Source organism: Durio zibethinus, chromosome 7, assembly GCF_047325235.1.
Source record: "Durio zibethinus cultivar Kanyao isolate XHJ-2024 chromosome 7, ASM4732523v1, whole genome shotgun sequence".
Classification (NCBI taxonomy): domain Eukaryota; kingdom Viridiplantae; phylum Streptophyta; class Magnoliopsida; order Malvales; family Malvaceae; genus Durio; species Durio zibethinus.
In genome coordinates, this window is record NC_143168.1 from 15,033,684 (window position 1) to 15,049,347 (window position 15,664).

Sequence of the window (15,664 nt, forward strand, 5' to 3'; positions counted from 1 at the left end):
TGGCTAAGATATTGTCATATTTATAGTACTTTAATATTTGATATCTTATAAAGATCTTATTTCTTTATCATTGAGCTTGTATACATATATTTCAATTTTGATGCTTATATGATAAAGTTCTTGGAATATAAATAAAGTTTTTCAAGAGAATTACAATGAAATCATCATTGTAGAAAAACTATATATTCCAAAATTATTCCTAGTCAATGTTTTTTCAATAAAAGGATATTGACAAAAGCTGTTGAGACTAGTATATGGTTATGCTCATATTTATAAAGTAAGCAACCAATCTTATAAGTTAAAGTTTAGGTAAACTTGAGTTAACATGTGGGTGTTTGCTACAAGAACAAGTTCGCTGAACATGAATTGATATGAAAATGCTATATAGTAGTTCACATAGTGTCTATAGCTACATTCTCATGTGAGGGTTACATAAGTGATCTTTTGACTTGATATTACTTATGATCTTATATGATAAATGTTATACTTTGACTTTATTTTACTTATAGTTCTAACCAATAATGCTTCAGTCGAGTATTGCTAGGTACAACATGAGACATATAAAGATGTATGAAGTAATCAAGATGGGATTCATCACCTTGTGTGATCAATAAAATATTTCAACTAATCTTGATTGAATTAACATAAGAAATTTTTAGCCAAAGTGAAATAAGAGTTTAGAATTATTCTAAACTTTATTTATGAATTAATGTCAAAGAAAAACTTTAACATGGTTGAACAAGATTAAGTAAATATTAAACCATATGCAACGTTCAAACCGAGATACTATGTGATGAAAGGATATTAATCTATACTAAGACCCTTCATGAATAAGTTATCAAGCCATATTGACTTTTTTTTAGCAATTGAGGGTCATGACAATGAAGTTAGCATTGATCATAATTTTTAAACATAAGATTGACTAATTGGAGAATTGGTGATTAATACAAAAAAGTTTATTTCATCTATAGCCAAATACTAATGCTAACAAGCTTGTATTTATTACTAACATACTAAAGAACCTAATGGGTCACACACAATAGTATAACTGTGAAAGATTAAAATTTGGATAAATTAAGTTAGACTTAATTTAATTTTGGTATGACCAAAAATAGAGGAAATAAAAATAAGAAACAAGGTTTCACTTGTTTGGTACATTTAGTTAGCATAGGGTTAATTATGAAAATTTGTATTTCAAGCATTAAATCTAATATGGTCGAATGCATCTCTTATAAAAAGAACATCAAGCCACCCCTTCTTGTAACTACAATAGTAATATCAAGCAATAAGAAAAAGAAGTTTCACTCAAGAAAATACATGAGATTTTGTAAATACTTACTAGCTTTAGTATGACTTTGAATTTTACCAAACCTAGAAAAGGTTCTTTCAAAAGAGTTTGCATGGGTCATCATTACATGTTAAATATTTAAGAAATTTCTTGGCTTGAAATTTATTTGGAAGATTATCAAATTGAACCAAGGGATTTTGGCATTTAAAATAACATCTTTAGTAGAAACTATGCATACTTGTATATATATATATATATGTTATTTGTATAATTTTATTCATTGATTTTGACTTTCAAAAATTAAAACTTTTAAAATTACACTGTTTTAACTCTAATAATTGATACATAATTCCCCTCACCAACCTCGTCTATTTGTATATAAACAACGTTTACAAAAATAGTTGCGGTCCATTTGTATATAATGCCTTTAACTTCCAAACAATATAGTTAGAAGCAGAGGTGACCAAAATTACATGTAATATCGATTCCCGATCAGGTTTATAAAAACCAACTTGAATATGACAAAAAGGATAAATCGAATAATGCCCCAATTTTGCACCAATTTGAATGTCTCAAATTCAAACTCTAATCCCACAATTTATTCTCACTTTCAGCCCAAAGTGAGAATTTTGCACCTACGATGAAGCTAAGCAAAATTGCATCAACTACAAAACTTAAGTTTAGGCATTAAATTGAGAATTTTAATTTTTTAAATACTTATATGATAGAAAATATAAAATACATGGGTCATTTTTATATTTTACCCTTTAATTTTTTATGTAATAAATATCTTTTAAAAATTGAGATAAAATTACTTATAAAAAATAAATTGTTAATAATTGTACGATTTATTAATAAAATATTAAATTCTTAATTTTAATAATCAAAATCTAATATATGATAAATTTAAATATATAAATAAACAAATTAAAATCATTATAAAAAGAAAGTTAAGATGATATATTTTCAAAAGACCAATATAGTTGTAACCGAAACAAAAAAGACCAATATAGCGTAAGAGTATTTTAATTTTTATGCAAAGTGTTTGAGATAAAGCCTACTAAGTTAGATCTACACTGCAGTAAATATCCAAAAGCTGAGACTACAGACTACTGATTCACCGAAGCAGGTAATCGATTTTGAGTTTAAAAGTAGAACAATATTTCTCGTTGCAGGGATTTTCGAGTGTTTAAATGCGGTTGCTGCGATAACTGCCCCTCGCATTTCCTTAATTGTGAAGAGTTAGTCGCTGAGCGCGCAGTGGGTCCCTTTTATCAACCCTCTTTGTTGTGTCTTCATGTTCTATGCTCTGTATCATTCATTCACATCAGTTTCACTCTCACTCCAGAGAGACTCCACTAACGTCCTTATCAATTTCATCAAATTTTATGATACACGGAGTACATTCTTTTATTTTTATTTGTTTATTTTAAACTCCTTTCAAACTCACACAAAGTAAAATCAATTAAAAGGAAAAAAAAATCAATCCATTGTTTCTTCTAATTTTACATTTTTTTTTATCTCATTTTATCATAAAACTAAAATCAATGAAGTAAAATTTTTTACATATAATTTTTTTGCTTTTTTAAATATTTTGAATTAGTAACTAATAATTTAAAAATGCTAATATTGATAATGTTTAAAAATTATAATTTAACTATCAAATTTTGGATAATATTATGTGAAAAGATGATGGCATCAAAATTTGATACTACTTTCCGCATTTTGAAATAAAAAATTACCGGCCCAGCCATAAATTTTGCCAAAATTGCCCACCCTCAAATTGTCTACAGGTCTCACTTATCGGCGCGTGTATACACAGTCATTTTAAGAGTGTGAAGATTCAAAATTCCCTAATTGCAGCTCAACCTCAGCAATATCCAGCGCACGATAGCTTGAAAAACGAAAAAAGAGAAATTGCAGAATAAAATAAAATTAAAGAGAGTAAACACGAATAGAAAAAAAACCATCACTCATCAATCATCAAATAGTGTCCCAAAATATCAGATCCCATCATCACACCCATTCAAAAGCACCAGATCTCCAGACCTAAGCCATCCCAACCGAAGAGAGAAATTATCATAACCAAGAAGCCGACAGAAAAATTTTAGTAAAAAGAAAACATGAGAAACCCTGCAACTGCAACTGCAACAACGACGACAACGACAAGGAACAGCAAAGGAAGCAAGACTCCGTGCTGCAGTAAGGTAGGGCTAAAGAGGGGGCCATGGACGCCAGATGAGGATGAGTTATTGGCCACTTACATCAAGAAGGAAGGTGAAGGACGGTGGCGGACTCTTCCAAAGCGGGCGGGGCTTTTTCGTTGTGGAAAAAGCTGTCGTCTCCGCTGGATGAACTACCTCCGACCCTCCGTGAAACGAGGCCAGATCGCCCCTGACGAGGAGGATCTCATTCTTCGTCTTCATCGCCTCCTCGGCAATCGGTAGTTCAAAATTTCTCTGCACATTTGTTCTTGTTTATGAATATCATTTCTAGCTAGGGTTTGCTTGAGAATTCTGGAATATCATTTCTCTGCACATTTGTTCTTGTTTATGAATATCATTTCGATATATATTAGTTAGGGCCAGTTTCTACGCATCATCAAAGGTTTTTAGGTTTAAGGTTTCAAAATGTTTCAAATAGATTTTCTGCAAATCCAGATCACACACGCATATATATATATATATATATATATGTATATATATATATTATGTACTTAAAACTTATCCGCAAAACCTATACATATATATTTATATCATCACTTTCTGTCTCTCTTTTTTCTTTGTCCTTTAGTATTTCATATTTCAATGAGTATTTATCCTTAATGAGATGCTATATTTATATAGAAACAACAGTATAAATTACTATGATTTTGGATGGGGTATAGTCTTCATGAATTTAGTGGGTGTTTTTTGGGGCAGCTGGTCACTCATAGCTGGAAGAATCCCAGGGCGTACAGATAACGAGATAAAGAACTACTGGAACACTCACCTTAGTAAGAAGTTGATCAGCCAAGGAATAGATCCAAGGACCCACAAGCCTTTAAACCCTCAACACTCACCAACCCATCTCAAAGCTTCCTCTTCCTCCATCCCAAACCCTGGAGCTACAATCCCTAACCCTAATATTAGTAATCCTGCTTCTTCCAGCTTGGAACATGCTCGTAGAGGTCAAGTCATGGCTGACAAAGAAAATGAGTACTTCCAGAATCACTATCAATCTGATGACGTTGCAATAGGCCATGGATTCACCAGTCTGCTTAATTGCGATGCTTCTGGAATAGAAATGAGAAACAACCAAAGCCAAGGGATAAGCAATGAGGAAGATGAGGATATTAATTACTGCACTGATGATATCTTCTCTTCTTTTCTGAATTCATTGATAAATGAAGATGCTTTCACCAACCAGAATCAATTGCAACAGCAGCAGATCAATGGAATTTCCCAAGCCGATACATTGATTGCATCAACACTTAGCCTCAGCCAAGGCTGGGAATCTCCCATAATTTCTTCAAATTTCAACCAAGACCCCAAGAGGCTTAATGATCATCTCAACTAGCTCTTCTCTAGAGTAAGCTTGCGCAGATAATTAGCTTCAAATATACTACTATTCTAGGGCTTGGTTTGGTTATTATTTTATGTATGTTATTGTCTATTCTTGTTCCACTTGATTTCCTCAATTTCCTGTTATTTTCATTTTGTTGTGTTTGCAGATATATATATGTATCATTGTAAACAAAGATATGAGTGGAACAATGTATTCATATAAAACTTATTCTGTCATTGTGTGTGTGGGAATGTATTTTCATTTATGTAATTAAAAAATTTAACCTTATTTGATAAAAATCCTTTCATTTGTTAATCTCAGCTTCTTCCTTAAGCCTTCTTTTATTTCTTAAGTTCTACTTCCATCAATTTTTTATAGCCTTGCTGATTCATACAGAAGCGTGTACGTGAACTAGTACGTTCAACGAATATCTCGTGAACAGACACTTGCGATCATTTACCAAGGTCAATGAAAATTTTTGTACAAGATTTTAGAGTTTGTTTAAGAAACTTTTCGAACTCAAACATATATATGCTTAGTTCGTTGATGTTCCTGAACTAACTCGTTAATTATTTATTTATAAATTTTTTATAAATCGCTTAGTAGCTTAACTAAAGCAAGCCTTTTTCCTATTTGACTAAAATAAAATAATAATATAATTATTTTTTAGCAACTCTTTCTTTTTATTATTATTTATATTTTGTCAATTTTGTTTGCTTAAAATCATTCGATTATTAGCTTTTTTATTATTTATAAATATATTGTTTATTGTTCATGAATATATTCATTAGTTATTCGTCGATAAATCCGTTTAGTGGTTATGGACAAGCTCTTTTAAGCTAAGTGAATCAAGCTCAATCTAATCCTAAATTCAGCTAAGCTTTAATCAAATCAAGCTTGAACACTATTTTAAAAATCCTTATATAACACAAACTGAAATTTAACAAATCTTATATGTAAACATAGTGATGTGCCTGAACATAGTTAAGCTCGTCTGGGATCGAATTGTTTAAAACCCTATTCCTATGGCAAGCTTTCAAAATGGAGAAATACATTTCATATAGTCGGTTAATAATTCCACTGTAAACCACAAATGAAACTAATGATGCAGTACATAATTTATTGAAGGTTAAAATATCAAAAAACCTCTAAACTTTATCACTTTATTTAAATAAGCCTCTAAACCTTTATTATATCTAAATAAGTCTTTATCTTTTAATTTGTATTGAAATAAGCCCTTCTTTCAAACAATATTGATTTATATTAGGAGTTTATTTAGTACAAATTAAAGGTTAAAGATTTATTTGGATACAAATTAAAGTTTAAGGATTTATTTAGATGCAAATCAATGGTTAAGAACTTATATGAGTATAATAAAAATATAAAGACTTATTTAATTAAAATAGTATAGTTCAGGTATTTTTTTATTATTTTAGCCTTTACTGAACCTGACGCCATCCATTAGCCTTTACTGGGAATTTGGATTGGTCCTAAGCTGGGCGATTTGGAATAACAGGAACCTTGCTGTTAAAGAGGGGGTGAGTCGAACTCTAGATATGGTGATACAGTTTGCAAGAAACTACTCTCAGGGGACCAAGCAATATAATGAGGTTGGGCTGCACAGAGACATTGGTACTGCACCTAAGTGGGAACCACCAACCCAAGGACAAGTGAAGATCAATTTTGATAGAGTTCTGAATTTACAAGATGGGGTGGGAGGTATTGGTGTGACTGCAAGAGATGATAGGGGAATGGTTTTGATATCTGCTACAACAAGAATAAACTATGCAAATGATCCAAAAGTGGCTGAGACACTAGTGCTGGGAAAGCAATCGAAATGGCTAGGGCAATGAGGCTGAACGCTGCTATCATTTAGGGAGACGCAATACAGGTAATAAGGGGGATTCACAGTACAAAATATGACCTTTCTGCGTCAGGAAACATAACGGTTGATATCAGAAGTAAATGTTTGCTTCTTAACTCCCTACAGTTGGAATTTGTCAACAGAGCTCGGAATGGTGTGGCCCATAGGTTAGCAAGATACGCTTTGGATGCCAGCTCAGCTGAGATATGGGTTGGGGAATACCCTACTTCTATCCAAGATGCTGTCAGTATTGATATTAAAGTAATGTAGTCCTTTATTTAAAATAAAAAAGGTTTTGTTCACATTGTGCAATTTTTTTTTTTTCATTTTAGAAGGGGGATTTGGTATCAGAGTAGCCAATTTATGAAAGAATTTTTAACTGTAAAATTAAGAATTTGGCTCTCAATTTTTTAAAATTTTTAGCTCATATGTAGGAAGCCTATTTGAGCTTTTAGTCATTTAGATGAAGGTCTAAATCAAATTTTCTTAAAAAAGGACAAATGTATGGTACAAAATATTTAATGAGTTTTTTTTTTAGTTGTAGCCTTATCTTTTCAATAATTCATATATAGAATTATAGGGAAAATTATATTTGTTTTTCACATTCATCATTTTTATTTGGTACAAATTTTTCTTTTGATTTAATTTTTTTTAAAAAATAAAACATTTTATTTTATTTATTTCTTCTATTTCAAAACTTAATTATGACTTGGTTTAATAAAGTAGATTTTTATATTGATTTATTAAAATATTATTACCAAATAGTTTTCTACAACTTACAATATTTTTCATTAAGTTTGTCAAAGTTTATCTTAGTTGTGTTTTACAACACTTTTTCAACAACTCGACTCGAATAATTATTCTTGTAGAGGCTCTAGCCGAGTTAAAGACCTATTCTTTATCTCATGCATAATCGTGTAGAACATTACTGAGGAGCAAATAAATAAATATAGACTGCATTATTTATTGCAACATCTATATGCTGGGGGTGTAAATTTACGAATGAGATGAATTATGTCTCGGAGAAGAATTTTAATGCATAAGTTTTAGATGTTCTAGCTTCTCTTGTATCATTCACTCGTAGTTCTAATAAGCAAAAGATATTGAAGAATGCTAATGAACAGTTGTAGTGTCTGGGTGAGTTATTGAACAAGATTAAGATAAACATTCAAACTTGGAAAGAACAATATAATCATATATACCTGCTGATGAGATGTTGAATATTTATATATGTAAATATATATATATATATATATATATAAGGAGAGATTAATTTATACATTGTAAAACAAAAAAACTTTTACACATTTTTAACTATTGATTTTAATAAATCTAAGTGATACAAAAAATAAGTAAATATAAAAAAATGATTTAATCTTATTCCTTGAATTTATTGACTTAAAAAAAGTGTAAAATTAAAAAAGAATTACATTGTGTAAATTAATCCCTTATATATATATATATGCACTAAATGCTCCATGCACCATCATAAATCATAGTATTATATATCATTTGTCCATGTGTGTGTGTGTATATATATGTATGTATGTATGTATGTATGATTTAGATCTAAAATGTGTGGTTAACTGATAAACATATGTATAAAAGGTAGAACATCTTGTTTCTTTTTTCATTTAGAGAGCAAATTGAAGCATACGTAACCCAAGTGATGAAAAATAAATAAATAAATAAATTGTTTGTAGCAGAATTATCGCAACTTGACTGTAGTTTCTACGGCTAAGTTTTTACTTCTCAAGAGCTTTAAATCCATTATCTTAAGTTTCTATAGCTTACCTGTGAATCTTTAAAGAGTAGTTTGAAAATGTCATCCTATTGTGTGCAGTCGTTGAGAGTAATAAATTTGTTTGATAGCGAATGCAAAGAAGCTAGGTGTGCGAATGCCGAATACATGGGGCTATTGGTAAGCGGAGAGCCAGAGCAGGAGCTACGAGCTAGGATGCTGCTTCCTCCTGAACCAACAACTACAGTTACAGAGTTTTAATTACATCTTCATACATTAATTCTATTAAAATAAATAAATAAACTGAATCCCAAAGCATCTTTTTTATTGAGTAGGACTGAGCATAAAAAAATTAAGAAAATTGATAACAGATTCAAACCGTAATATTCGTTTCAGGTTTATTATATTTGGTTTGCTTGGATTTTCGGCTGATAATGTAAAAAAATCAAAATTATTGAATCAATTGTTTTTTTGTTATTTCTATATTACTTATTTATAAATGCTTTGTAAATAAAATTAAAAAATAATGCTAAAATTTTTAAATTCTAAAAATCTATAAACAGAATAAATGAAATTTGGTTCAGGTTCTATGCACACTCCATCCGATTTCAGTTTTTGAAAAATGAGAAAATTTTTTCATTAACCGAAAATTTTACTATCTGAAATTGAACCTAAACCGAACCATCATCTGTTGAGAACTTCACTTGGGCCAGGCAAAGCCGAATTTGATTTCACTCTCCTGTTTTCAAGTTAATTAGGCTTAACTTTAAGCCCTAAAGTCAAGGCTCAGCCTAGACTCATGGGTGGGGTTTTGCTAGGCAAAGAGCCATCCACGCTTCTCACAACGCAGCCCAATTATTTAAGCATGAATTTAGTTTTCATGTATCTTATCACTTCTTAAAAGATAAATCTTTATGTATGAAATAAGTATATAACTCAAATGTATTATTAAATTCTATTTTAATTTATTTAATCAATTATATTATTTTTACGTCACACACTTTTTTTATAATTTTCTTTCATGAATTTATCGGTGGAGTCTAAAAACTTAATTGAGGTGTATGTGTTCATTGTTATTCAAATATAAACTCTATTCTTTTATCTTTTGATCTAGTGATTAAGAGATTTAAAAAAAAAATCATGGGATTCAATTTTATTTTCACAATTTTTTTTTCAAAGCTTTGTCCTCATATGATAATAAAAAAATAATATATATTATATAATTTAAGCATAAATACAAATATAAATATATATATAAAAAAATTTGTTTCTATTTTGGATTGACAATAATTTAATTTGTTTTTATTATATAGTAGACGAAGTTTGAGCAAGCAGCCAACACACCGTAATAATAATAATAATAATAATAATAATAATAATAATAATAATAATAATAATAATAATAATATACATGACCCTCAACTACCCCGAAATGAAACTACCGGTCCTAATTTCCGTACAACTTCAGATTGGTAGCTGCTTGACTTATTTCATTTAACCATTTCTTTCCTTCAAATTTTCTATTCAATTCAGAAGCACAACCATTTGGCCTAACGGTCAACCGTTGTCTTCTCCGCTCCCCAATTAGCTATTACGATATATATATATATATATATATATATATATATATATAAGAAAAATATATGTGGTAATTTTGAAAATTAGATTTTTCCAAAAAAACGATGAAGGACGAGGATCCCCTGCTTATTTACAATTACTTTTGTGTGCCTCAGCAAATTATATATTTACCCAGAAAAAAAAAATCAAAACTGGAAATATTAAAAGCTCTACATGCAGTTTCTCTATTGGCTTGGCACAAGGTACAATTTCTATAAACGATTCAACCTTAAACGTAACACAACTGAGAAACATATGTATCATCATCTTATAAATATAATCGAGAATAGAGACATTAATGTATGTTTTAATTAATTTGTTATGAATCATAGAAACAAAAGCCGCTAAATTTCATTGTCACACCGTTAGTTTTTAATTAATTTTCTGTCATTAAAATACGATTTCATAAAATTTTGGATTAAAATTTTTTATCAAAAATATTAAAGCTCTAAAATATTTTGTCAGAAATGAGAATTTTCGTCGATAGAAAGATAACATTTATCAGTGAAATATACTAAATTCCCTCGCTAAAATTTTTTTGAAGTTTCTGCATTCTTCCACCAACCAAACTTTAAGAAAAACAGAGCAAATTTAATTTGACATTCTCCAACAAATTCAGCAACCACAGTGTTATCAACATATTGTAACACTATATACATACCGAATAATGAAGAAAAAACTCATGACAACAGAAGGGCGAAAGTAAGATTAAGATGAAAACAAATGACTAACCTGAAATCTGTGTGGTGAAATAGTCGTCCAAGCAGAAGAATGCATTGACATATTGGTCAAATGATGATAAAAAATAGGCCATCTTTATAATGTAAACTTGAAATAAAGTAGAAAAAAGTATAAGATCGAAGAAGAGATTCTAAAGTTTCTTTGTTTAAGAAACAGAATAAGAAACAGAGTTATATTTATATTACATTCATATGAAAAATAACCAAAAAAAAAAAAAAGTGTAAGGGTGAAACTGCAAAGGACAGGTGTGGATTTCATGTTGGATGATGGAAATAATTGTGTAGCCAATAAGTAAGTACAAGGTGCCTTCAAGTAGAAGGGTGCGTGCGGGATTGAATGGTAGATTTTCAGATTACCGGCTGAGCAGGTTATATGGGGAACTCACTGTGGACCAACCAAACGTTCTAACCAGAAAACGAGAAAATGTTAGACAGACCAACCTTTCTTTTGTGCTTCCTGAGACTGATTACCACCTTTTTTTCTTTCCCATCAAACTCCACAACTGCCCATCAGAGTTCAGACGCAGAGCAAATCTAACATTGGGACCCAAACCACCTTACCGTCGCATGGTTGTTAATCGGGTTGTCACTCTTTTCTAGAAGGTGAAAAATCTGTCCAAATATAAATTATCATGTGTCTATTGAATTTTTTTAATTAATTAATTAAAATTTTCTTGTTACAAATGGTTGCGAATTGATGACATAATTTAAATTAATTATATAATTAATTATTAAGTAATTAATTAAATATATTATTTGACAATTGAAGATAAATACATTAGGCTTATTGATAACTCTATTAAAGAAAGTCATTTAGATTTATTTTTAATGCTTAAATAAATGAGTTTTGTTTAGTTTTTGATAAAATACGATGTTTTTTATTCCTAATATACTCAATTTGATGAAGTATAGGTAATATTGAAGAAAAGAGGAAATTTTATTAAATCTTGAAAAATTCTTAACAAATATTACTTTGAATTGAAAAAGATCAATTTATCATTAATTTTCCTACTTGAAGAAGTTTTTTCAATTTTTACTTGGATTATGACTAGGATAGCTCACTTCAACTTAAAATTTCTACCTTAACTAAGAGATTTACTTAGTGAAATGGAAGATTTTCCTATGTGGACTTAGTATTGCATAAGGTAAATAGCTATGGACGGCACACCAAAAAGATCGTATGAAGCCCAAGTTGCAGGTCTAATCCAAGAGTTGGTCCAAATAGAGTTCAAAGTATTATAAGGGTTTGTGTTCGGTGGGTAGCTAACAATAATAGGCGACCCAATTCTTTTTTACTCAAGAAGTCCAAATCTTTATAAGAAGTGCTTAAGAGATGTAAGGCCTAATCTTAGTTAAAGATTGAAAACTAACAAGGGTTTGAAGTAATTACAATATATTATTTTCTTTTGAAAAGCCTAGCCACACACCATTCTTTAATTTTAAAAGATATAAAGTTAAAAAGAGTAAAAGAAAAATTAAGCAGCTGAAATTTTCAAGACATTAAGCTGCTTAAAGACTTAACCGTAGAAGACTCTTGCCAAAAGAAGGTTGCAAGCAACTCAAAGTCAGCATTTTGAGAGCTTCTTGAGAGAGTTCAAGAGAGAATCAAGTTCTCCTCTCATAGAGGTTGCTACTTATAATCATTTTCTTATAAATAGTTAGGTTTAAAAAGAAGAAAAAGCATGGACTTGGGGTGACAAACGAGTCCTTAGTCTTAGGTTTTCTTTCATTGTTCTTTGGATTTTCTTTAAGAGCTTTAAGTTTTCTTTAAATAGTTTTTTCTACAATTTAATTCTCAAGTTTAGTTTGTGTAATTTTTAATTCCAGTTTTAAGTTCTTTAATTACTTAAATTAACTCTTTAAGTTTTGACTTCAATTACTATTCTTGCAAAAATTTTCTGTTTGGGTTCAAGTTGATCAGTACAATTTTCTATTTTAATTTTCAGTTCATGATTCAATTTACATTATACAATTCTTGTTTAGATTTGACATTAACATGTTCGCAGTATTATGTTCTTCATGGTTCCCAGATTTTAGTTTAGGATTTTAATTGTTGCATGTTTTAATTTCCTATTTACTGCATTAGATTAAAATTTAATTTTCAGTTTTTGGTTTTCAAAAGTTTACTGCATTCTGTTATTGTTTAATTTACAGCTTTAAGTTTCTGCACTAGTTTATTTTCTATTTTAGCACATAAAATTTTAAATTCTATTTTGTGTTTAGTTACTACATTACTTTTTTAATTCACTTATGCATATACTATTTAGCTGTTGAATTAGGTTTTAATTTACTAAATCATATTTAAACTCTATTTTTACAATTCTGCATAGTTTAAATTTTTTGTTTTACACATTAATTCATTTACTATTTTGATTATTAATTTGCTAGCTTTTAATTTTAGTTAATTTTAGTTAGTTGCTGCTTTAATTGGTTTGCATGTATATATTAATTTGGTTACTGCATTTGATTAATTTCATTTAGTTATTTAATTTTTGGTTTGCATATCAATATAGTTAATTGAATATTAATTTCAATTTGTCTAAATATAATTAGGGTGTTATAATTTCGATATTTAGTATTAACTATATTTACAATCTTAGTGGAAACAAACATTACTCTTTACTGTATTATATACTTATTACGATTCGTGCACTTACAGTATCAATCAAGTTTTTTGTGTCATTGTCAGGGATTAGTGCATGTTAAAGCTAAAATTGATACCAAGAATGCCTAATTGTAACTCAAACCATTTTCTTTTTATTCATCTTTGATTTTCTGTTTTCTTAATACAGGATAATAGTATGTCATATTCCTAGGAGCAATACTTGTCAATATTGATGCTCTTAACTCAGTTGAAGATCTCTTGCTTTTCATGATTGTTTGCTGAATTTTTTTGAAAGGTTCATGCAAATCAGTTCATGCGTCAGTTGAATAGTTTCTGGTTAAGTATTACGCCACTGTTTTCAGTTTTCTGTTGCATTTTATTTCTTTAATTGTTTTTTCAAGTTTCAGTTAGATATATGTTGGCTTGTTTAGCTCAGCTTCATTTCATAATGCATTTCCATCTTCTGTTCATGCTCATGCTATGCCTGTAGTAAAGGTAAAAAGTTCTGTTCATGTGTTGCTTACTGTTATTCAATTTTTTTTTTTCTGTGGCATTTCAAGTTGTTAGATAGTCTTTTAAATGTTCATATAAATTGCATTCAAATTTAGGTTCATGTTTACAGTTTAGAAAATCAAACCTGGAAGTGTACAATATAGTTCACGTAGATGCAAAGGTGTAGATCATGATTCACTGTTTGCTGCATCTTCTTTGCATATATTTTCTGCACTTTAGTTTTTCATGTAAATATTCATCAGTTCTTCATGTAGGTTAAGTGAAGATTGAGTGATGCGGCATAAGGAGGCAGATTAGATTTGTTGTTTCATTGTTGTTTTACAATTACAAAAGTCAGTTTCCAATTTACGTTTGCTGCAGTTGTAGGTTTGTTTCTTGTTTAAAGAATTTCTTTTTCAAGTCAATTCTTGCAATTTAGTTCTTATATAGTTTTTTTTAGTTAGTCTATCATCTTTCTTAGGTAAATATTCATGTCTTAAGCTTAGGAATTAAATCATTTTCTCAATTATAATTTCCAGTTGCTTCTTACTGTTTCTGTTTTGTGCATCTCATTGTTTAGCTTCTATCCTTTTCTTACTGTTAACTACTGTTTCACTGTATGTTGCTTGTTGGTCATTCAAAATCCAGCTCATGTTAGAAATGCTTTGCATGTAAGATGTCATCGCCTATTGGTAAATTTTCTTCATTTCATGTGCATGTGTAGGCATGAATTCTAGGATTTTTGCAATTGTATTTCATTCTTGACTTCACTTTTATATTTAATTTGAATTCTTACTTGTTTTGCATTTAAGACTTAATTTTCTTGAAATCAATTGCCAATTAGACATAAGTTTGATTTTATTTTATATTTTAGATTTTGCATATTATTTTCTCATAAAATAGTTCATTGTTTCTTCATGACTTGAATTTTTTTTATTACTTTTTCATAGTTATTAATTGACCGAACCAACTGTAGATATTGTGTGGGGATGAAGGATATTTAGACTAAGAACTTCTTGAACTAATCCTCGTAAGATCAACATCTAAACTCCTAAGTCTTTATTATTATTTGACGGCCTGTGTGCTTGTAGGATTTCACATCAAGTTTTTGACACCATTGTCAGGGATTAGGAGTAAAGAGTCCTAGGTTAATATAAACTTTCACCATACTCTACTATAGATTGGTTCCTTTTAGTGTACATACCTTAGGCTAGATATTAGATTTGCTTTTGTTTTAGGTGCACATATCATAGGATCCTTTGCTTACTTTTTTTTTTTTTTTGGTAGGAGTATATACTTAAGAGTTTTGTTTTAAGATAGTGCATTTGAGGCCCATGTATGCACTCTGTTAAGAATCGTGAGTTGATCCCTTTAGATCTTGAGCTTTAAGTTACTTGTAGAAGAATTAAAAAGGAAAGACAAATTGATCCAACCAATACCATGGCCCTTAAAGATTATACTGTGCTCGATCTTCATGGTTTTTAGCCTAGCATTAGGAGGCTAGCCATACAAGCCAATAATTTTAAGATTAAACCTGTAATTATCTAGATGATACAGTAATTGACGCATTTTAGTGGTCATTCGAGTGAGGATTCGAATGCTTATCTTTGAAATTTTTTGGAGATATGTGATACATTTAAACATAATGGTGTTACTGAAGATGTCATTAAACTTAGGTTATTTCTATTTTTCCTTAAAGATAGAGCTAAGAGTTGGTTAGCCTCAATGGCACCAAATTCCATCACCACTTGGGATGATTTAGTGCAAAAGT

At 29.7% G+C, this 15,664-nt stretch overlaps 1 protein-coding gene and 1 long non-coding RNA gene across 2 annotated transcripts; one reads left to right on the forward strand and one right to left on the reverse strand.

Moving 5' to 3' along the window:
- Positions 1-3,245: 3,245 nt before the first annotated feature.
- On the reverse strand, positions 3,246-10,944 carry LOC149518017 (uncharacterized). The gene is made up of 4 exons (XR_016343501.1): positions 10,789-10,944; positions 8,493-8,680; positions 4,280-4,562; positions 3,246-3,747 (listed from the first exon to the last, which is right to left on the reverse strand). It is a non-coding gene; the product is annotated as an uncharacterized LOC149518017 (long non-coding RNA).
- On the forward strand, positions 3,412-5,147 carry LOC111277693 (transcription repressor MYB5-like). Its single transcript, XM_022864099.2, has 2 exons — positions 3,412-3,731; positions 4,210-5,147. Exons 1-2 carry the CDS (start codon positions 3,412-3,414, stop codon positions 4,844-4,846), a joined length of 957 nt encoding a protein of 318 aa, XP_022719834.1. The 3' UTR covers positions 4,847-5,147.
- Positions 10,945-15,664: the final 4,720 nt, after the last annotated feature.

What these genes read in the sequence shown, in the direction of transcription:
- LOC111277693 (XM_022864099.2), top strand. Translation starts at nt 3,412, where the DNA reads ATGAGAAACCCTGCAACTGCAACTGCAACAACGACGACAACGACAAGG. An exon ending in CATCGCCTCCTCGGCAATCG is followed by an intron (nt 3,732 to 4,209) that starts GTAGTTCAAAAT and finishes TTTTTGGGGCAG; the next exon opens with CTGGTCACTCATAGCTGGAA.